At 35.1% G+C, this 19598-nt stretch overlaps 1 protein-coding gene across 3 annotated transcripts in view; it reads right to left on the bottom strand.

Moving 5' to 3' along the window:
* Nucleotides 1–3042: 3042 nt before the first annotated feature.
* Nucleotides 3043–19598, bottom strand: part of LOC124787773 (neo-calmodulin-like) — a 120439-nt gene continuing 103883 nt past the window's right edge. For all 3 annotated transcript variants that reach the window (XM_047254662.1, XM_047254664.1, XM_047254665.1), the window contains one exon: nt 3043–9434. In XM_047254662.1, coding sequence (XP_047110618.1) covers nt 9403–9434 — 32 coding nt within the window. In that variant the 3' untranslated portion in view covers nt 3043–9402. The remainder of the gene's footprint in view (nt 9435–19598) is intronic.

The following is a 19598-nucleotide window of genomic DNA, read 5'->3' as shown; positions in this document are numbered from 1 at the left end:
CAGATTATGACAAGTTAACTTTTCAGTCAAAGGATTAAATACTGCATGTAGTGGGGACAATGATGGCAAATTGAGGAAGACCATCCAACTACTATTTGATGAAGCAGATGAGTTCACCATCCACATAAAAAAATTTAGTTTACCCACTTTGCTGAAAAATTATAGTGACCAAAGAGATATACAGTACTACAGGTGACAACCAAGTCACATTGTTTTTGCTGTTGAGTGCACAGTGTTTCCAAATTTTTTTTAATTGGACACATTCTGCAGCATATAAAAAAATAATGCCAATAATTATAAAAAATGACAATAACACCCCCAAAGACAATTGACAGGTTGTGCTTAGACATGTGTAACAGCTCAGAAAGTTCCACTTATTTCAGTTTCAGTAGACATATTCACTGAGCATTTGGGCTTATGTGCATATATATGGGTACAATATTGTGTACTTAAATAAGAGGGAAAGTTTTTCTGAACTGATACATGTGTCTATGAACCACCCATCAACCGTCTATAGATGAGTGCTTGCATTCCTGATTTTTGTTTGTTTTCCTATTCCAGAATTTCCATCACTATAATATTTTTACATGTGATTATTTTTTATGGACGTCATCAACAAAATACCATAATCAAACAATCTTCTTATGTGAAATGTTTTTATGTTTCAGGAGCCTAAATATCTATGTCTCATATATAAATTTTCACAAGTTATACTTTTCATAGATAGCATCAAACATGTTGATTCAGTTTCTTTATAGTACTTGTAAATTTAGAGAAAGCTTTTGACAATGTCAATTACACTGTGGTTTTTTAAATTCTGATATGTATAAAATATAGGGAGTGAAAGGATATATACGGTTTGTGCAGTAACCAGACTGCATTTATAAGAGTTGAAGAATATACAAGGGAAGCAGTAGTTGAGAAGAGAGTGAAAAACAGAATTAAAGGTCAGAGATAAGAATAAAAACCTTAAGGTCTGCTGATTACAAGTGAAATGTACATGATAAGCAGTTCAGACAAGAAGAGAATAGAAACTTTTGAAGTGTGTTGTACAAAAGAATGCTGGAGATTAGATGGGCAGGTCAAATAAAAAATGGAGTGCTACTGTATCACTACTTGTGTCTGTGTATGTGCGGATGGATATGTGTGTGTGTGCGAGTGTATACTTGTCCTTTTTTCCCCCTAAGGTAAGTCTTTCCACTCCCGGGATTGGAATGACTCCTTACCCTCTCCCTTAAAACCCACATCCTTTCGTCTTTCCCTCTCCTTCCCTCTTTCCTGACGAAGCAACGGTTCGTTGCGAAAGCTTGAATTTTGTGTGTATGTTTGTGTGTCTATCAACCTGCCAGCACTTTCGTTTGGTAAGTCACATCATCTTTGTTTTTAGATATAAATTAAAGAGAAAGATATTTATGGGACAACTTGACTAATAGAAGACCACTGTTGATAGGACACATCTTGAGGCATCAAGGAATAGGCAATATGGTAATGGAGGAAGTGTGGGGGGTAAAGATAGTAGAGGGAGACCTATGCTCAAATACAGTTAACAGGTTCAAATAGATGCAGCGTACAGTAATTGTTCACAGATAAAGAGGCTTGCAGAGGACAGACTAGCATGGTGAGCTGCATAAAACCAATGTTCGAAATGAATAATAAAAATGGCTTTGAGACATCTGCCCCTTCGATTCAGCAACTCCTGTGTGGCAAATAGCTTAAGCCATCTGTCGCCAATCTCTCATGTATTACTCCTGCTCCAAAACACATGCCTTCGTCATCTGTCTCTTTCTTGTAACTTGCAGATGTTCCGCTCTTAGCTCTTTTGCTTTTACCCTTGAAATGCTAGTGTTCCTTTGTAATATCTTTTAGCTTTTTGTACCTACTCCTGTTGCCTATATAGGCATTGTGTAACCCAAAACTGCAATACATGTAGACATTTTCTTAGAATTTATAACTTTCAAAGATCCACAACCCATTTTCCATCCAGTACACCATTTCATTGTCGGTGTAAGATACTACTTACTATAAAATGTTAGGTAAAATATTTGTATTACAGTATGACATTGAGGCAGAATAATAGGTCTATGATAAATGGCTTCATACTGTAGTTGTTTTATCATAAACATTCAGAATTTTAAAGGACAGTTGGTCTGATAATGAAATCAGTTTTATTAGAAAAAAGTGATTATATTTCCCTGTTCTGTAACACAGCTCTAGAATGTACATTGGATAATGTGGGGTAAAGTTTCTATCACAAAGTAACATTGTCATGTACAAGTAAATATTCTTGTATATATAGCTATTGTGTATATACATGTATGTTTTTGTATATGGGCTAATATATCAATTTCAGGAATGGGCATCATTGACATTTATAAAACATATTTGATATATCATCTCTATAATGTTTGCATCAGTTTTAATTATATTTTGTTTCTATTAACAGTTTGTTTCACACATAACATTTATATACATTTTATCAATTAATTTAGATAAATCTTTATTTGAATTTCATTGAGTATTAGTAAAGGTTTATTTTAAATCAGTTCTATTGTGAATAAAGGAAAATTTTTAAAATAATTTATTCATTGATGAGTTATTTTAATTCATTCTTAATTTATTAGTATTTTTAAATCACACTTTTAGACAGAGATAAGCAATTCTTGTATAGGACTGATATATTAGCAGTAGTACTATGGTAATAATATCTTCTTTGTCTACCATTGCTACAAAATACTGCACCTCTGATGTAATATTATTTTAGTAAAAGGAAGACCCCTCTCACTAAATACATATAATCCAGTGATCATTCATGAAATTAACTTTCACAACCTTTCTTATTAAAAGCTTCCTTCTTAAAATATCCTGTTTATCGGTTTCATGATTTTAATGTGTTAAGCCACTTAACAGATCTTAGTCTCAAGTTTATATTTTACAATGTGGTCATTTAAAAATACTCAATTGGTTATACAAAGCCAGCTGTTCACAAGTTAACCTGAATTATGCACACCTCAGGTACAAATCTATGTTTCACACTCATTACAACTTACTTTTCAAATACCTGCAGACCTCTTACTTGAATATATGTATTTCCAAAGAGGTTCAAAATAATTCACATACACTGATAATTAGATAGTTAAAGTTCACAGAAGTGACTAGTGATGATAAAAATGCTGTAACATATTCAACATAAGCCAGCAACTGATCATTTACTTCTATTAATTACAGAATATAGATTGATCTATTACCTTGACTATGTATAATCCTTATTAAAATAAGGAAAACATGCAGTTTTATACAAGCATTATTTATCTGGAAAGCTGATCTAGTAGTCATTTTCTCCGACCAGCATTTCCTGTTTGGATTTTCATTCCATGTAAAAGCTACACTAATGTTGTTCTATTTCTTTTTTGTTTTTATGGACATTCACAAAAACTACATATCAGTGGACAAATCTGATAATCAAATATCACTGAGTAAGAACAATAACAATAATTTTGCAACAAAACAGTTAAATTTTCATTCCAATCAGAAGAGACAGATGTAAAATGACATAAAATTAGAATAAATGTTATGCTATGGAAACAAATTGCTTTCCATACCTACTGTATCACTGACACCAGACAGTAGAGTCTCTATAACTTCTCATAGGGTGGAAAATTTAAGTGAAACACTGAGAAACAGGTAAGTCTGTTTCAGATATAACCATATTTGATGTTTTAATGACTGACTGAAACTGTTGTTCAGAAGAGCTTGCACTTTCTTGTGAAATAGTGAGTGCTCTGGTTACTTTGGTACATTAACATGAGGAACTGTATTATCTCTGAGGAATGGTATGGGCTTTGACCTCTGTATTAACTACAAAGGGAGAGAAGGTAGATAGTTTTCATGAGAATGGAATTATTCAAGAGTTTCACACCAGATCTCTCATGTAGATGTAAATATTTTGGAATAAAGGGCATCTGAGTCATTGTCCAGATTATTTCCATGATTGGTTGTAAGACAACGTAATGTACATATTGCCTCAGTAATTTTCATGTTAACTATTTGAGGCAATACAACAACTTGACTGAGATCTACATAAAGTTTATGTGAAATCTGGCAATAGCAGAACTGTCTTTTAATTTAGCAGTCCTACAATATATTAATGATTTCATTGTTTTCACACAAAGTTTCAGGAGTTGATGACTAGGTGGTCATAACTTTCGACAGGTGATATTAGTACCTATTAATAAAGAAAGATCTGACTTGTCAAATACATAATAGATTGAAGGTTCAGTGTGTATAGAATACCAGCTCATTGTAGTACCAATTCTCATAATTAACATTACATGTTCCACAGCAAAATATTTTATAAGCTATAGTTCTGTTTTTGGTGTTGTTTTTAATATAATGCTCATCTTTAGCTGGTACTATGTCTCACTCATTCATCTGGTGTCAGAAATATAAGCAGGCATTGTAGCTACATAAATAGAACAATGTAAATTTAGCTAGAATGAAACATAACTTTTTGTTTACTTCCATATTGATTAGCTCTTTTTTTAAAGTGTTTACAGTGATATCCGGTAGCTGAGCTGTGTCTGTCTTATTTCTGGAACCATTAAATTAAATTAAAAAGAAGTTAAGGAAATAATTCACATGTGTGTTTGCTCAAAGGATATGCTTTTACATATAAGTATATGCACTATAATGTATTCAACTTTAAACTGCATCCCTGATTTTGTGTTATTTCTGAAACATTAGCAATCATCTGTAACATGTCTTACAATTGTATTTATTATTATTGCTTCAGAAGACTGAAAATGTATTATGGCTACTAAAATTTGAGTGCATATTACACATTCAAAGTAATGTTCTGTATGGGGTTGCCTTATGAAGTACTGGTATCTCTTTCCCTCAGTGTAAATACACAATCAAACTGATTAAGTTTACTTCATGTGTATTTTTTCTTTTGCACACTAAAGTTGAATAATGAAACAGTATGAAATTTACAATGACTGAAAACTGTACAATGGTAGTAATGCAATAGTACCAGCTCTTTTCCATGGCCTGGTTCAAGTGTTTCTTTCCAAGAGTTTTCCTAGTGTGGGAAATGTCTGTTACTTTTCTAACAGGGAATACCAAATGTGAATAACACTGACATTTGGTAGCATGTTGCAATCAAGAAACAAAGACCCATGGAGAAACTAATTTTTGGAAGTCATTACTAGGAATTACACCAACAAAAAAATAAGTATGACAGTGCCCTTAGCAAAACTAAACAAATAGAGACAATATTTATGTCTTTCACTTACTTTGCTTTATTTGCTGCCTTATTTAGCAATTCAGGCAGGACATTTATTGAAAAACAGTTTCCAACATTTTTTATCTGTGTAAACTAACAATATTCCTTCAGCAGGAGATCTGTAGTCAAACTTAATGCTTACTGCAATTTGTATACAAGTACTGAAATCATGTTCTAGTATATTTATGTATATTCCCTGTCTATATTTCCTGGCTGACTGCAATGAACTGTTCTATAAAAATTACTTTCAAACATCCCAAAAATTTTACATACAGTTCCATATCTTTACATATTATCCCAAATGAAAACCTAAAAAAATGGTTGTACATCTTTTACGAATAAGGATTCCACAAATTGTTACACATTTATTTTACAGAATAACACACTTCTTTAATAAATTCTCTTCCATGAATCATTGTAAAATCATATGTTTCTTGACCTGAATATTCCAAGAAAGAAATATAGTAAACATCTGAAAATAACATGGACGGTGACATTGGAAAGAAGGCTACAGATATCTTAAGCTGAAATCCTCTTCACTTACTGTTGCCATGGTAAATTGGGAGAATGGATACTTTTATGTTGGCTGCCTGGTCACTAATATGGACTTTGTGCCAAGATACTATAAAAGTATGTTATCTATATCATCACATTAATATTCCGAACTAATGCAGTTTATATATGCAAAATATAATCTTGTATGATTTCACACTAAAATATCAGTTAACAAAATATATGTACTCACAATTATGTAATGATAATGATTTAACATAGTAACAATGATTTTAGAAATAAAATATGCATTACAAACATGCATTTGATCTGTAACATTCAGTCTGTTTTACAACTGCTCCACACAGAAAGTGAAACTTACCAACACTTTGTTGAAAATAGATATCTACAACTCAGCTAAAAGTGGACTAATCCAGAGAATTAGTTAAAAGGAGCAATGTGAAACAGAATTTCAGATTTTCATTTTTTGGAAATTTGGTTCAGTTCCCTATATGCAATTGGTTTTAGTATCCACATCCTAACTAACAATAAAGTATAAAACACTTTTGACTGTCAAACATATTCTTAAAAAGATTGAATATTTGGAAGAAAGTGAAAGTGATAGATGGTGTTCCATTACGAGGCCTTCACTGAAAATATTTTGGCCAGTTCAGTATGCTTCCTGCTAGATACAATTTTCTATCATTTAATGAAATTCTCATACAGGTACCGAAAATAAATCAGTAGATAGCAAATTTGATCTACTTATAATCCAATTAATAGATGTTGGCTTGTTCTCTATAGTTGCATTGATGTAGAACTGAGTATGTTGTAGCTGAAGTATTTCTGAACAGAATAAATCTATATTAATTAAGACTACTAGGATAAAATAGTGGATGAACTTATGTATGTCTATGAATAATCAAGTAATGCCTTTGTTATAATGTGGTACTGGATTCTAAAACTATTCCCCCACAGATGTATATTTTATGGTATGACCTTCATAAAATGTAACCAAAATATAGTTATTTATGCTAAATCGAAATGTGAATTATTTCTATAAATTCCAGCTAATTAATAGAGTTCTGCTCATCAGTTCAGCAAGTATTTGTCATGTATTTGTTTTAGTTTGAAACTGGACTAAAAACAAAACAGAGAAATAATGCAAAGAAGAAAGTAAAATTTTTCAACGTAGGAAAAGGGATTTGATTTTGTCATGAAACACTAACGTGGAAGTGTTTATCCCATTTAAAATGAAATTCTATGTACAAAAAGTTATAATTCTTTATCATTTTAACAGGTGCCCCCTCTTGAAGTGGAAATGGCAGAAATGTTCAAGTAACTGTTCAACTCTCCTCATTAGTGTGCTTTCCTTGTCCATGCTGAAACTAATATATGTTGTTTAAAAGTACACATTGTTCTGCCTAACATATCACATCAATCTACACTTGACTATGACACAATTACACTAACAAATAACAGATTCATTGGTTCCACAGCTAAATTCAAACTAGAAACAGAACTTATGAAGGGACACCAATCTTGTTTCTATAAGACAACTACATCAAAATCATAAGGAGACGTTAATCATGTGACCACCAGATTAAGGATAATGATTTTGAATGAACAGAATAACAACTGAAATTGGACACTATTTGAAGACTGAAGTGAAGTGCATCACAATATTTTTACACAATTTACATTTAACATACACACATTTTCTACTTTGTAGTATACATTTAAAAATATCTTAAATATCTTGCATTATGGAGGGATAGGGTATTAAGTTGCATACAAGCTGGATGGGTACATTTTCTTAATTAGATCATCTTTCTACAGGTAGCTTTCAAAGGGTGCTAAGGGTGTATGTTACCATGCTGATCCATCCTGTAAATATAACTGTACATTTAAGAACACATTACTCCCTAACCGTTGCCACTCTAACATATTGATCTGCCTCTAAATTACCATCTAGAAATGCCAAGCTCAAATGTTATACCCAGTATAGTATGATCTTCCACTCATAATGAGAAGAATGTAAATTATGAGTGACTTACAACTGATATATGTAACACATAAAAACTAATCATAATTAATTATTGCTGCTTGTGAGCATCAGGAAAGGTTTTCAAATGCTATATAATACAATAATCATAAACAAAGTACGAGAACTGTGTGTGTACTACTGGAATGCCTGCCCTGTGTTCCATAACAATGCCTTTCAGAAAGCCCTTGAAATTGGATTTCAGATGAATTTGCAGAAATCTGCTGATAATTTCCAAATTTATATTATCTTTTGGTTTCAGAGGTTAAAAACTGTCATAAAGATGGTATAATACATAAATATTAAATGGCTAATTGTACAAGGTTTTAAAGAATTAAAATTTTGAATTAACCCGTAATGTCCATGCACAATTTATCTGAAAATATTAATGACACCTTGAGCAAAGAAATGACTGTAAGAATGTCTTAAAATATAGAATGTAATCCACATCAGCAGTTGCTCAGGATACAGTGACATGTATCTTAAAGGAACAGGGTACAATATTATAAAGTAAATCAACTCTGTTTTCAACTGTATAAATATAGCCAAAGACTAGAAACTAAATGCCATATGTATATAGCTATAAAATGGTACATCCATTATATTTTCAACAAAATCCACAGAAAACCTCAACAATGTTATTGTCTATCTATCAACAACTATTCAGTTACTTTTAACTGCTTAAGAATGATACATTTACAACATATTTTTGTCAGAGCTCTTGTTTCAAATTTTCAAGAGGTATATATTTAATAAATTAATTAAATAAATCATTCAGGGAATAACAATACACAAACAAACTTTGGCACATGCCAACTATGAGAAATGGTAAAATGTGCTATTGGAGATTCAGATGAAGAGCGATAACTCAGTCTCATTCGAGATCTGTGTTGATCTCTAGTTTCCATACAGAATCAGAAGAGGCGTTCACATCCCTTTAACTGTGTTGCCCCCACATTTTCCCATTACTTACAGATGGTGAGTGACATTGTCACTGGCTCCAACACAAGCACAGTATTGTAGTGACCAGCACTTTCCATGTTTCTCAGTGTTTAACATACAGTTACCATATTTAAAAATGGTATCTTATTTTTATGTATATTTTGCAGCTTAAGTTACATGTATTAAAAATAATAATGATCCTGGTCAAATTGCCTGAAATTTTGCAGCACTAACTGTACAAAACACTGTTAAACAACTTTGTTTGGCCTATTATTTTTTGTTATAAAATCTAAAATCATAGTAGTTTAATAACTTATTCTTTGCTCTGTGTGTGTTATCACTCACAGTAAGAAAAAATATAGCAGCATAATAAACACTTTCATGTATTGTTAAAAACTTATTTCATTTTCAATTCATATTAAATTGATACAAGGTGTTGTACAATAACCACCACAGAAGCTCTTGAAAATGTAAGTCCCTTATCCATAAGAAAAGGGAATTACCCAACTAAAACACAACATAGCATCATAATTCCTTAATAATTCTGGTAGATATATGTGACTTCAGGACAAACTCCAGTGCCTCCTGAGAGCCTTGCTGTTCTTTCTGCCCAAGTTCCATGACATCTTTCTGAGCAGTTGGACTAATTCTTTGATGTCAGGATAGTTACAAATTCTGCAACAGAAATAAAAAGGTTTTTAAAATATTAGCACTTGCATTAAACATTTTAGTGCTCTCTAGTAATGCCACTCAAAAGGTACAGATGTCAGGATGATATATATGAGGGGACTTCAAAAAGTTATGTTAAGACCACTGTGCAACAAGAATAGTGCATTGTCAGTGGAGAGTATATATGTTACACATTTGCTGCAGAGACAGTTCTGCTGAGCTATGGATAACAATTGTATCACAATCTGAAGTGACATGGTGCGGCAACTAGAAACATACTCCAAAGTTGAAGTACACAAAACTGTATGATGCTTGTGGACAAAACACCTAAATTGCACACAGATTCACTTTGAAATTATCACAGTATATGGAACACATGCAAATGATGTGCACAAATAGGTGATACTGATCGGGAAGAAAGGCCACCTACTTTAACTATAGATGACAATGTCAAGAGAATTGAGTAACTAGTTTGCAACAGTTGCACATTTCTCAATGATGATGACATTCACACAACAGTTTTTGAATGGTTCCATAACCATGGAGCAGAATTATATTGTCCACAAACTGAATGATTGGTAGAATTTATGGAAACTTGGCAACTATGTTGACAAATATTGTCTTGTATGTGCATATCTTTGAAGTGTAATGCAGCACTCAGTAAAAGAAACTTGGCCAGCCATAATACTTTTTGAAGTCCCCTTGTGTTAACTGTTCTTCATTATTTGTTCTTGAAGAATTACTGACAAAAACTGAGCAATGACATAATCCAAACATAAAGTACAGATGACATCAGGGCAGATATTAAACTCAGTAAACATACTACAGATTCTTTCTTCCAGATTACTGAAGTTGGGGTGTGCATTAAGACAGCTTGCTTCCTCAACAATGAACATGTTCAAATCTACAAAAACTGAAAAACCATTTATGTTTTCTTTCCTTGTTGTTTTTTGCATCTATTATTAATTTCAGCACACATATCAATCGCTCTATTTTTATCATTATTCTTTTCAGTTTTTTGCTACATTAGTTGTTTTCATTAGAGGACTTCCTTTAAATGTTCCATCATTCAGATGTATCTGGTTCCTGGTGATAGAAGAAAATTTCATCACCAGGATTTCGTCAGCAAGATGAGAAGAGGTGGTGGTGTATAATTCTTGATCATTGTACTTTGTGCCAATGTCTTGGGTTAAGTTCCAGGCCTCTCCCAGTGTCTCATACTGTGAGGGCATATGACATTGTCGATGATTGACCAGTCAGATAGGAATAATAAACACAGTGGCTTCATTGATGCAGTTTGGAAGGAGCAGACTATGTATTAGCATTTACTTTCATACTCTGCCTTCCGTCATCATCAACAACAATATAACAATACACAGTATGTGGTATTATCACATTACCTATATGAAACTGTTAGTTACGACACATAGCATGTAAATTGACTAAGTGGCATCACTTAGCAAAGCTTGAACCTGCTTGTAACCTACACAAGGAAACATCTTATTCATACTTAAGTTTCCTTATCATGTCTATTCATACTTGTATCTTCCGTTCACATTATTTCACTCCATTTTGCTCTTAGATTTTCACTAAACCCTTCTTCATTTTCTTTTTACTGTTGTCTATTATTACTTATGTTATTGGCTCATATTAAGTGAAACGTTTTAAAATTCATTGAGTTAACCATTTTTCTCTCACAAATTACACTGACAGAAAAATATCACAACACCAAAAACTAATTAATATAGAGTAATGAAATTTCAAGAATCCTTCTATCTAGGTAACATATTCAAGTGATTAACGTTGCAGGATTGCAGGTTGATTTTAGTGCAAGATAAGCTATTGCAAATGTGAAATTCTGGTACATTAATAAACAGTGTAACCACATGTTCAATGCAAGCAAGCATATTTAAATGCATTGTGCTGTACAGGTACTGGATGTCAGTTTGTGAGATGGAGTTCCCTGTCTGTTGTACTTGGTCAGTCAATACAGGGATGGTTAATGCTGTTTGTGGATGGCGCTGGCATTGCCATCCAATGTTGACCCATATATGCTCAATTGGAGGCAGACTTGCGGATTGAGCAGGCCAGGTAAACATGTCAGCACTTTGTAGAGCATGTTAGGTTACAATAACAATATGTGGCCGAGAGTTATGCTCTTGGAAAACACCTCCTAGAATTCTGTTTATGAATGGCAGCACAAAAAGGCCAAATCACTAGATTGCCCTCCAATGAGCTCTCACTTGACACCACTGAAATCGCAAATGGTGGTAGTTTGAGGTCAGTGGAATGCGTGCTACAGTGCGCCTGGCTTGGAACTGTTTAACAGTTCATTATGTCATACTGCTGACATTGCTGCAGCAGATGCAGCATAATGCACCACAGCCACATGCTGAACACAGTTGTCTTCCCTCTTGGTAGTGCCACATAAGGCCTTCTGGAGACTGCTTTTCTTGCAACTGTACATTCTTGTGAACAAGCCACGATTAGTCATGTTCAGTCACTACATTCCTGCCCAGTCTTTGTGCAATATTGTAGAAGGAACATCCTCATAGCCCTATTATGTGATCCCATCCAAACCCAGTGAGTGTTTATAATGGCACCTTTGTCACCTCAAAGGCATTCTTTTTCAGCATCAACTCGCCATGTCTAATTTCGACACACAACCATTACAGTGCATATTTAAAATAAACCCGATTTTCATCCTCATAGTGGCACTACTACTGCCACTCTTATGCAACTGGTGTGGAATTTGAAGAGACATCATATTTCATTTACATTGCACAATCCCTTCCTGGTGTCACAGATATTTTTTCCATCAGTATATTTTAATTTTGCATTAAAATCATGCCCTCCACATTTTTTTATACAGGGTGGTCAGATACAGTCTGAAAAGCTTGATTGGGCATTGCAGGGTAGGTTGTGCTGGGAAATAATTGTAAAGAAAAAAATTTGGTATGTTGGACGATTTCTGAGTTAATTAGCATTGAAGTTAGACAATCAGACCATTGTGCATGCAAATTCAAGCAGCCTGCCAGAGATGTTGTTACCAAATGTCCTTTTTTTTGGTTTCCTAAAATCAAACAGGAGAGAGATTCAAGAATTGGTAGTCAGGATTGAGCAGTCTCATGTGCTGTCATCTTTGCTGTGAGAACAACTGACTGTGTTGGGCTGCTTGAATTTGCTGACTGGATAACTTCAATACAAAAAGCTCGGAAAAAGCACAGTGTACCAAATTTTTTTCTCAACAATTATTTTTTAGCACAACTTACCCTACAACACCCTTACAAGCTTTCTGAACTTTTATTAGTGCAGTTTTCACTCTAAAATATTTTAATGTACTCTCCACTGTCAACATATACTGGTCACCTTAACTGTAAACCAACTGTGCAATTTTAAATTCACTTGTGTTTATTTAAAATCACATTGTATGATCATACATTTTTACCCACAATTTGCAACATTTATTTATGAGCATGTTTATTCCTTTTTTATACCTTTCCTTCTAACTTTCTATACAGCTCTCTATATAGGAGTTTCCAGTTATTTCCATTGTATCACTTCAACCATAAGTCCTTCATTACTTGTTTTTAACTGGTTTTACCTATTTTTTTAATAGCCAATTCCAAAGACTTTTCTTTTCTCTAGAAAAGCTCCAGTCACACACATCCTCCATCTGAAATCTTTTGTGACACATGATAACCTACCAAATGGGCTTACCTTTGAAAAGTGTCTTGGGCAGTCACCCTGTCACGTCCTTCATAATCAGACAAACCAATTCCAAACTATACTTGATAGCCTCTGCTCCTTTCTGAAAATCCTTTTACTCTGTGACCCCATCTTCTTGAATGCTATCATAAACTTTTGCCCTTCAACAGTTGGAATAGCATTCCCAGCACCTTTTGAGGAAGCTGTCTTAGCTACTCTGTCTTATGCCCACATGGGACTACCTGTAGCCAATATAGAGCCTACCACTCTAATGCAACCCTCCTGTCAATCCGTCATAGCTCCCCAACCGTGCCTTTCTTGCTTACTCTGCATCCCACATTTCCAGAAACTTCATCCACCCTCCATGAAGCACACTGCTCCTGATTACTCATTCCATAAACTATTGCCAACCTTTCTGCAAAGCTCTGACCCCTGGAGAAATTTCAGTACTTTCTAAAGGCCTCCCCTTTAACCCAAATACTAAGTTGAATCATGCTCAGCTTGTAGATGACCTCCTTTCCTTTACTCATCCTCTACAGTGGAAGCTCTTCACACAATGCACCCCACTAGCAACAGCCAATCGAAACCTCTTGTATAACAGTGTCTAAAAATTTCATGGTGCAATTAGTGGCACTGCATAGCAGGACCACTGCATCAAGAAATCATTGAAAAGGAGACCATAAGAAGATATTCAAGGTAACCAGTACTACAAACAGCATCAGGGTGACATGTCACTTCACTTGATGAATTAGCTACATTCAGCATTGAAAACGTAAATCTGTGCCACCCCTACCACTGAAGTAGTAATTTGTAATTGACCAGCACCTCCAACTATGGCTGGAACCTCCCATCCAACATCCTGGACACTGTTCACTTCCGTCATCACCTTTCCCCATTTCCTGTCCCATTACTACCAGTCTCCTTGTTGGTGACTGTGCATACAACACACTTGTATATGAATATCCCCAATGCCCTTGGCATTATAGCCTTGATATAGTACCTTTCCCAGCATCCCACTGATACCAAACCCACCACCTCTTTCCTGGTGGTCTTGGCTAACCTCTTCCTGTCCCACTATTATTTTAGTTTTGAAGGCCAATCAATACACATATCTATGCTACTACAATGGCTCCTTGCATTGGACCATAATTTGTCACATTATTTATTGGCCATTTGGAGGAATCTTTCCTATGCAATCAACACCTAGGATCCCTTGTCTGGTTCAGATTCATGATGACATTTTCATGATCTGGTCTCATGACAAGAACAACCTTTGCTGTTTCCTCCATAACCTCAACACTACTCCCAAATCCATTTCAACATGGTCCTTCTCAAGTCAATGAGCCACCTTGCTAGATGTTTATCTTCACCTCTCAGATGGTTCCATAAATAAGTCTGTTCATTACCAAGCCATGAGCACCAACAGTACCTCCTCTTTGATAGCTGTCACACATTCTATCCAAAATCTCTCTCTCCTACAGCTTCACCTCTTTTGAATGCTGCAACTGCAAAGGAAAACAGAAGCTGACAAAACATACCAATAACTTTACCTGATCCTTTATTGACAGACAGTACACTTTACAACACACCAAAATCGAATCTCTATGCCATGTCCTCCTCTGACATGGATAAACCTGTTAACCAGCCTCCAATCAGCACTCCTCTGTCCACCCAGTATCACCCTTAGTTTGATGAGCTCAACCACATCTTTCACCAGAATTTTGACTATCTCTCATCAAGCCCTGAGATGATAATATCCTACCTGAAATACTACCCACATCACTGCTATCCACTCAATCTATGGAATATCCTTACCTATCCATATTCCCATCTTGCTTGCAGTCATTCACCCCATGGGTCAATCCCTTTTTATTTATTTATTTATTATTTGTTTGTCCCGTAGATCAAATCAGTACAATGGCTTGTACAACTGATATGGGATAAGTCAATACAAATATACAGTTTACATGAGTCTAAAACAGTAAACAAGAACACAGAAGAATGATTATTTTACATAACCTACAAATTATGTTACTTAAATTTACAGCTTTACAGAGAATTGTTACATGATGTGACAAAATTGACTTAACAACATTCAGCTTTGATACATTATCATGCACTAAGACAATTTTGATTCCAAATATTCCTGTATGGTATAAAATCAGTCTTTTATTAAAAGAGATTTCACTGTCTGTTTGAATTTATTTATTTCTTGGATTTCTTGTATAAAAGTTGGAAGATGGTTATATAATTTTATTCCCATGCACTTGACACCATCACTGTACAGTTTTGTTGAGTGCGGAAGTATTCTTAGAGAGGTTTTTGATCTTGTGTCATAATCGTGGTAATCGATATTTTTGCTAATTTTGTCGATACTTTTTTTGGTAAAGAATAATAATTCTAGTATGTATTGGCATGGGAGGGGCAAAATATTTAGTTTCTTAAATAATTTTGGCCCCAGAAGATGATTCTGTAGTTAAGTACAGAGTGAAACCGTGCATGGTACATTGTGGTTAGGGTACTTGTGTTAGTGACGTTCCTTATTGATCAATCATGAAGCATACTTTACTAAGTTTTGTGCTGGTAACATCAATGTGCCTTTTCCATGTGAGCGTATCAGTAATAGTGACCCCCAAAAATGTTATTTCATTTTCATGTTTAACATTATTTTTTTCCAGTGATATAGTTGGTAGTAATGGATTTCTGTTTTGGGCAGTGTGGAAGGTTATTCCAATTGGCTTTTTGCATTAAGAAGCAGCCTGTTACTTTGAAGCCATCGACTTATTTGATCTGTGGTCCTATCTATATTAGATTGGAGAATTTGTTCGGGTGCAGATATGAGTACAGAGGTGTCATCAGCAAACAAAAGGGTTTTTGTGTCTGGTAGGCTGTGAGGAAGGTCATTTATGTATAGTAAGAACAGCAAGGGGCCCAGGACAGAGCCTTGGGGAATGCCTTGCTTTATGGTATGTATGGAGGAATGTACTGTGCTAGCTGTACCTGAGAGCTTAGTTTCATTTAATTCGACATACTGCTGTCGATCTTCCAAGTAGCTTTTAAACCAGTCATAGTCATTTCCTCTTATTCCAAAGGAATGCATCTTTTGCAAAAGTATACTATGATTAACTATGCCGAAGGCCTTTGTTAGATCTAGGAAGATACCTATGGCTGGGAGTTTTTTGTCCACAAGCTCCAGTGCATGATCTAGAAATTCTTGTATTGCACGAGTTGTAGCTTTCTTACTTTGGAAGCCGAACTGAGCAGGTGACAGGATATTTTCTTTGTCTAGAAAGAACATGATTCTGGTGGCCATTATATATTCAAATACTTTACTAAAAGTTGAAAGCAGTGCAGTGGGTCGATAATTACTTGTGAACATCCTGCTCCATACACTCACCTGCCACCCCATACCACAGTAACCATGAGACACAGCAGTTATGCTGCAATTACTGTGCAGCATTCAATGTGGGTATGACAAGAAATCACATGTCCACTTGACCATGCAGTTGCTGAACATGTTGCATACAACAACACAAATAACATTAAAGCTGCTTAGCTACGCATGCCATTTCCTCTGCAGCATATCTTGCATTCTCACAGTCCCCTTGGCCTAAACCTCTGCTAAGCAGTTTCCCACTGCCTCACCTTATCATATCTTAACTCTTTCCTCTTCTGTTGTTGTCTAGACTAGCCTTAAACATTCTGTTTGTGTACTGCATTCTCCCACCAATCGCCCCCCGCCCCCCTCCCCTCCTCCCATGCAGGTGCTCTCTCTCTCTCTCTCTCTCTCTCTCTTTCTCTCTCTCTCTCTCTCTCTCTCTCTCTCTCTCTCCTCTCTCCCTCCCTCCCTCTCTCTCCCTCCCTCCCTCTCCCCAGAAGAAGATAAGAAAAAAGTGGCCCAAATTGTGGAAGAACCAGTCATGAGTTCTTCAGCAAGATAACACACCATCTCAAACTGCACTCTCCATTAAGAGGTTTCTAGCGATGTACAGCATCACAGTCTGAGACCACACATGCTATTCACCTGACTTAGCTGCCTGTGACTTTTATCTATTACCTGCATTAACAGAAATAAGATTTCAGACTGGTGAAGCAGAGGATGACAAAGCGGTAGGTGTCATCAAGGAGCTCACAAAGGAAGATTTCCAGCACTCTTTCCATCTGTGGAAATTTTGCATAGGGGAGAGACTCAAGATCATAATGTTGATTAATAATTTGACCTTCAAAAACCAGTGAAGATACACAATTCCATGAAGATTTCTTGATTTGCTAGTTCAAGCTTCTTTCGCACTCAGTGAAGTTGGGCCCTCTCAGTGCATGTATTGGTACTTAGTTTCTGAATCATAAGAAACCAAGATTCATCACATGTTATCACTCTTTTCAAGAAGTTCAGATCATTTTCAATGCTATTCAAGGTGTCATTACAAATATTTTCTTAGCCTTCTTTTTGTTCAATCGAGAGAACTTTCAGGACCAGTTTTGCACACACGTTCCTCATGTTAAATTGGTTGTGTAAAATTTGCAATACAATTGCTATAGTTCCTGGAATTGATTGAACACCCAATTGACTGTCACATCAAATCAGATTGGATTACTTTTTCGATATTATCATCCATTTTTTACGTTGAAGGGCATTTAGTAAATGATAGGTTTCAGTGGGAGATTTTCCAAGTTGCATGTCAAACTTCATGACAATTTTTTGCTGTTGTTTTTCCAGGAATACAAACTAACAGCTCTCCCACAGACCAAAACTACAGCCACGCTGATTTGTTTAGGCATCACAGTGCCAGATTCCACTTGGAAGACTTCAAACTGGACAGTTATTGGTCATTCATATTTGGCACATGCATACTTGGCCTGTGATAGTATCAATCCTTTTATTTTATAGCCACACATCATACTCATTGTGTCGCAATGTTCCTTGCGCAACAACATCAAAGATTAATCTCAAAGGCTCTCAGATGTGGTCTTTTCACCTTTTTTTCTGTGATACTAGTCCACTGCATTGCCATATAGCTTTGTAATTATATGTTATTTTAGGACATTAAATATTGGCCATGTTCAATTTCTTCCTCTGCAGTTAATTTGAGTCTCAAATCATTTTCTTTACTAATCAGCTTTCATGTACCTTTAAATCTAGTACAGAAATCTCATTCCTGCTGCCTGGATTCTTTGTTCCTGTTTTCCTGTCAGGGCCCAACACACTACTCCACAAAATATTACAGACACTACGTAGTTCTCTAAGATGTATAATTTTATCCTTTGAAACAATATGATGTATTCCTCTGCACAGCTCTCATCAGGCAGTGATGTAGCATTTTTCAAAGTTTTACATATCTCTCCAGTAAGCAAAGAATTTTACTTTTATGCATTTTTCAAAGTTTTAGATAATTCTCCAGTTACAAAGAATGCTACTTTTATGCATCACTAAAAAAGAGAGATAGTTAAAATTTCTAGGCGTTATCACTGTTACAAAAAGTGCAACATGAGGACAAGAAGTGCAACAGAGGGTACTACTTGGTGCCAAAACAGTCTTCAAATGACCAAATAATATTTAATGCTAAAAATGAAGGTGAAGCAGTTTGGAAAGCTTTCAAACAGGGAACAAGGAAAAACAAACAGGAATATAACAGCTTTCAGCAAAAGGCAGGGGTAGGGCAATAGATGACCTAATCACACTGGTAAATTTTGTGAATGAATATGTTTGCAGTACTGAAGGAAAATGTACAATAAAACTTTCCCAAAACAGTTATAGCTTCTACAAATGCTATCCATCAGGTAAAATAATGATATTACACACTAGAGCTTAATTCCAGGAAAAATGGCACCAAAAACTGGAAAATGTGTTACCAGGCATAGATGAAGTACTGGTCTGTGTACTAAGAGAATACATATACAGCAAACAAGCTTCCTTAGCCAATGTGATAAATGAGAAATTCAGTTCACTTAATTTTCTACGGCATTTTAAAAGACAAGGGTTGTGCTTCTAGCAAAGAAAGGTAATGTAGAAGACAAAGAAAATTACATATTTGTGTGTCTGCAGTAGTCCTTCTCCAAAATCAACTGTAAAAGACATTTTAATGAGATACTAGAACAAATATAATCTCAGCAAAGAACACTCCATTTTCCAAAATACTGTATATACAAATTTGGCTATAGTGGAGATTATAAAAGTGGTGATTTATACACTAGACAATGATAACTATTAGGCAAGGATATTTTTAGAACTGTCAAATGGCTCTGACAGTACCGAATATAACATTCTACTGACTCCACTGTCGATGTGAACAGTTGTCATTTGAGAGAAACTGAAGGCAGAGTTACTTCCGTCCAGGATATGATTGGCAATATCATTCAAATTTTGATCTTAACAGTAATAGTTTGTGAGCTATCTACTAGTTAATGGCAATTCATTAAAGCACATCAAGAAAAGAAAGAGTCCTACAATGGAACCCTAAGGAA

Source organism: Schistocerca piceifrons, chromosome 3 (assembly GCF_021461385.2).
Source record: "Schistocerca piceifrons isolate TAMUIC-IGC-003096 chromosome 3, iqSchPice1.1, whole genome shotgun sequence".
In the NCBI taxonomy this organism is placed as follows: domain Eukaryota; kingdom Metazoa; phylum Arthropoda; class Insecta; order Orthoptera; family Acrididae; genus Schistocerca; species Schistocerca piceifrons.
The sequence above is the reverse complement of the archived record's forward strand: the minus strand, read 5'-3'. Positions and strand labels throughout refer to the sequence as shown.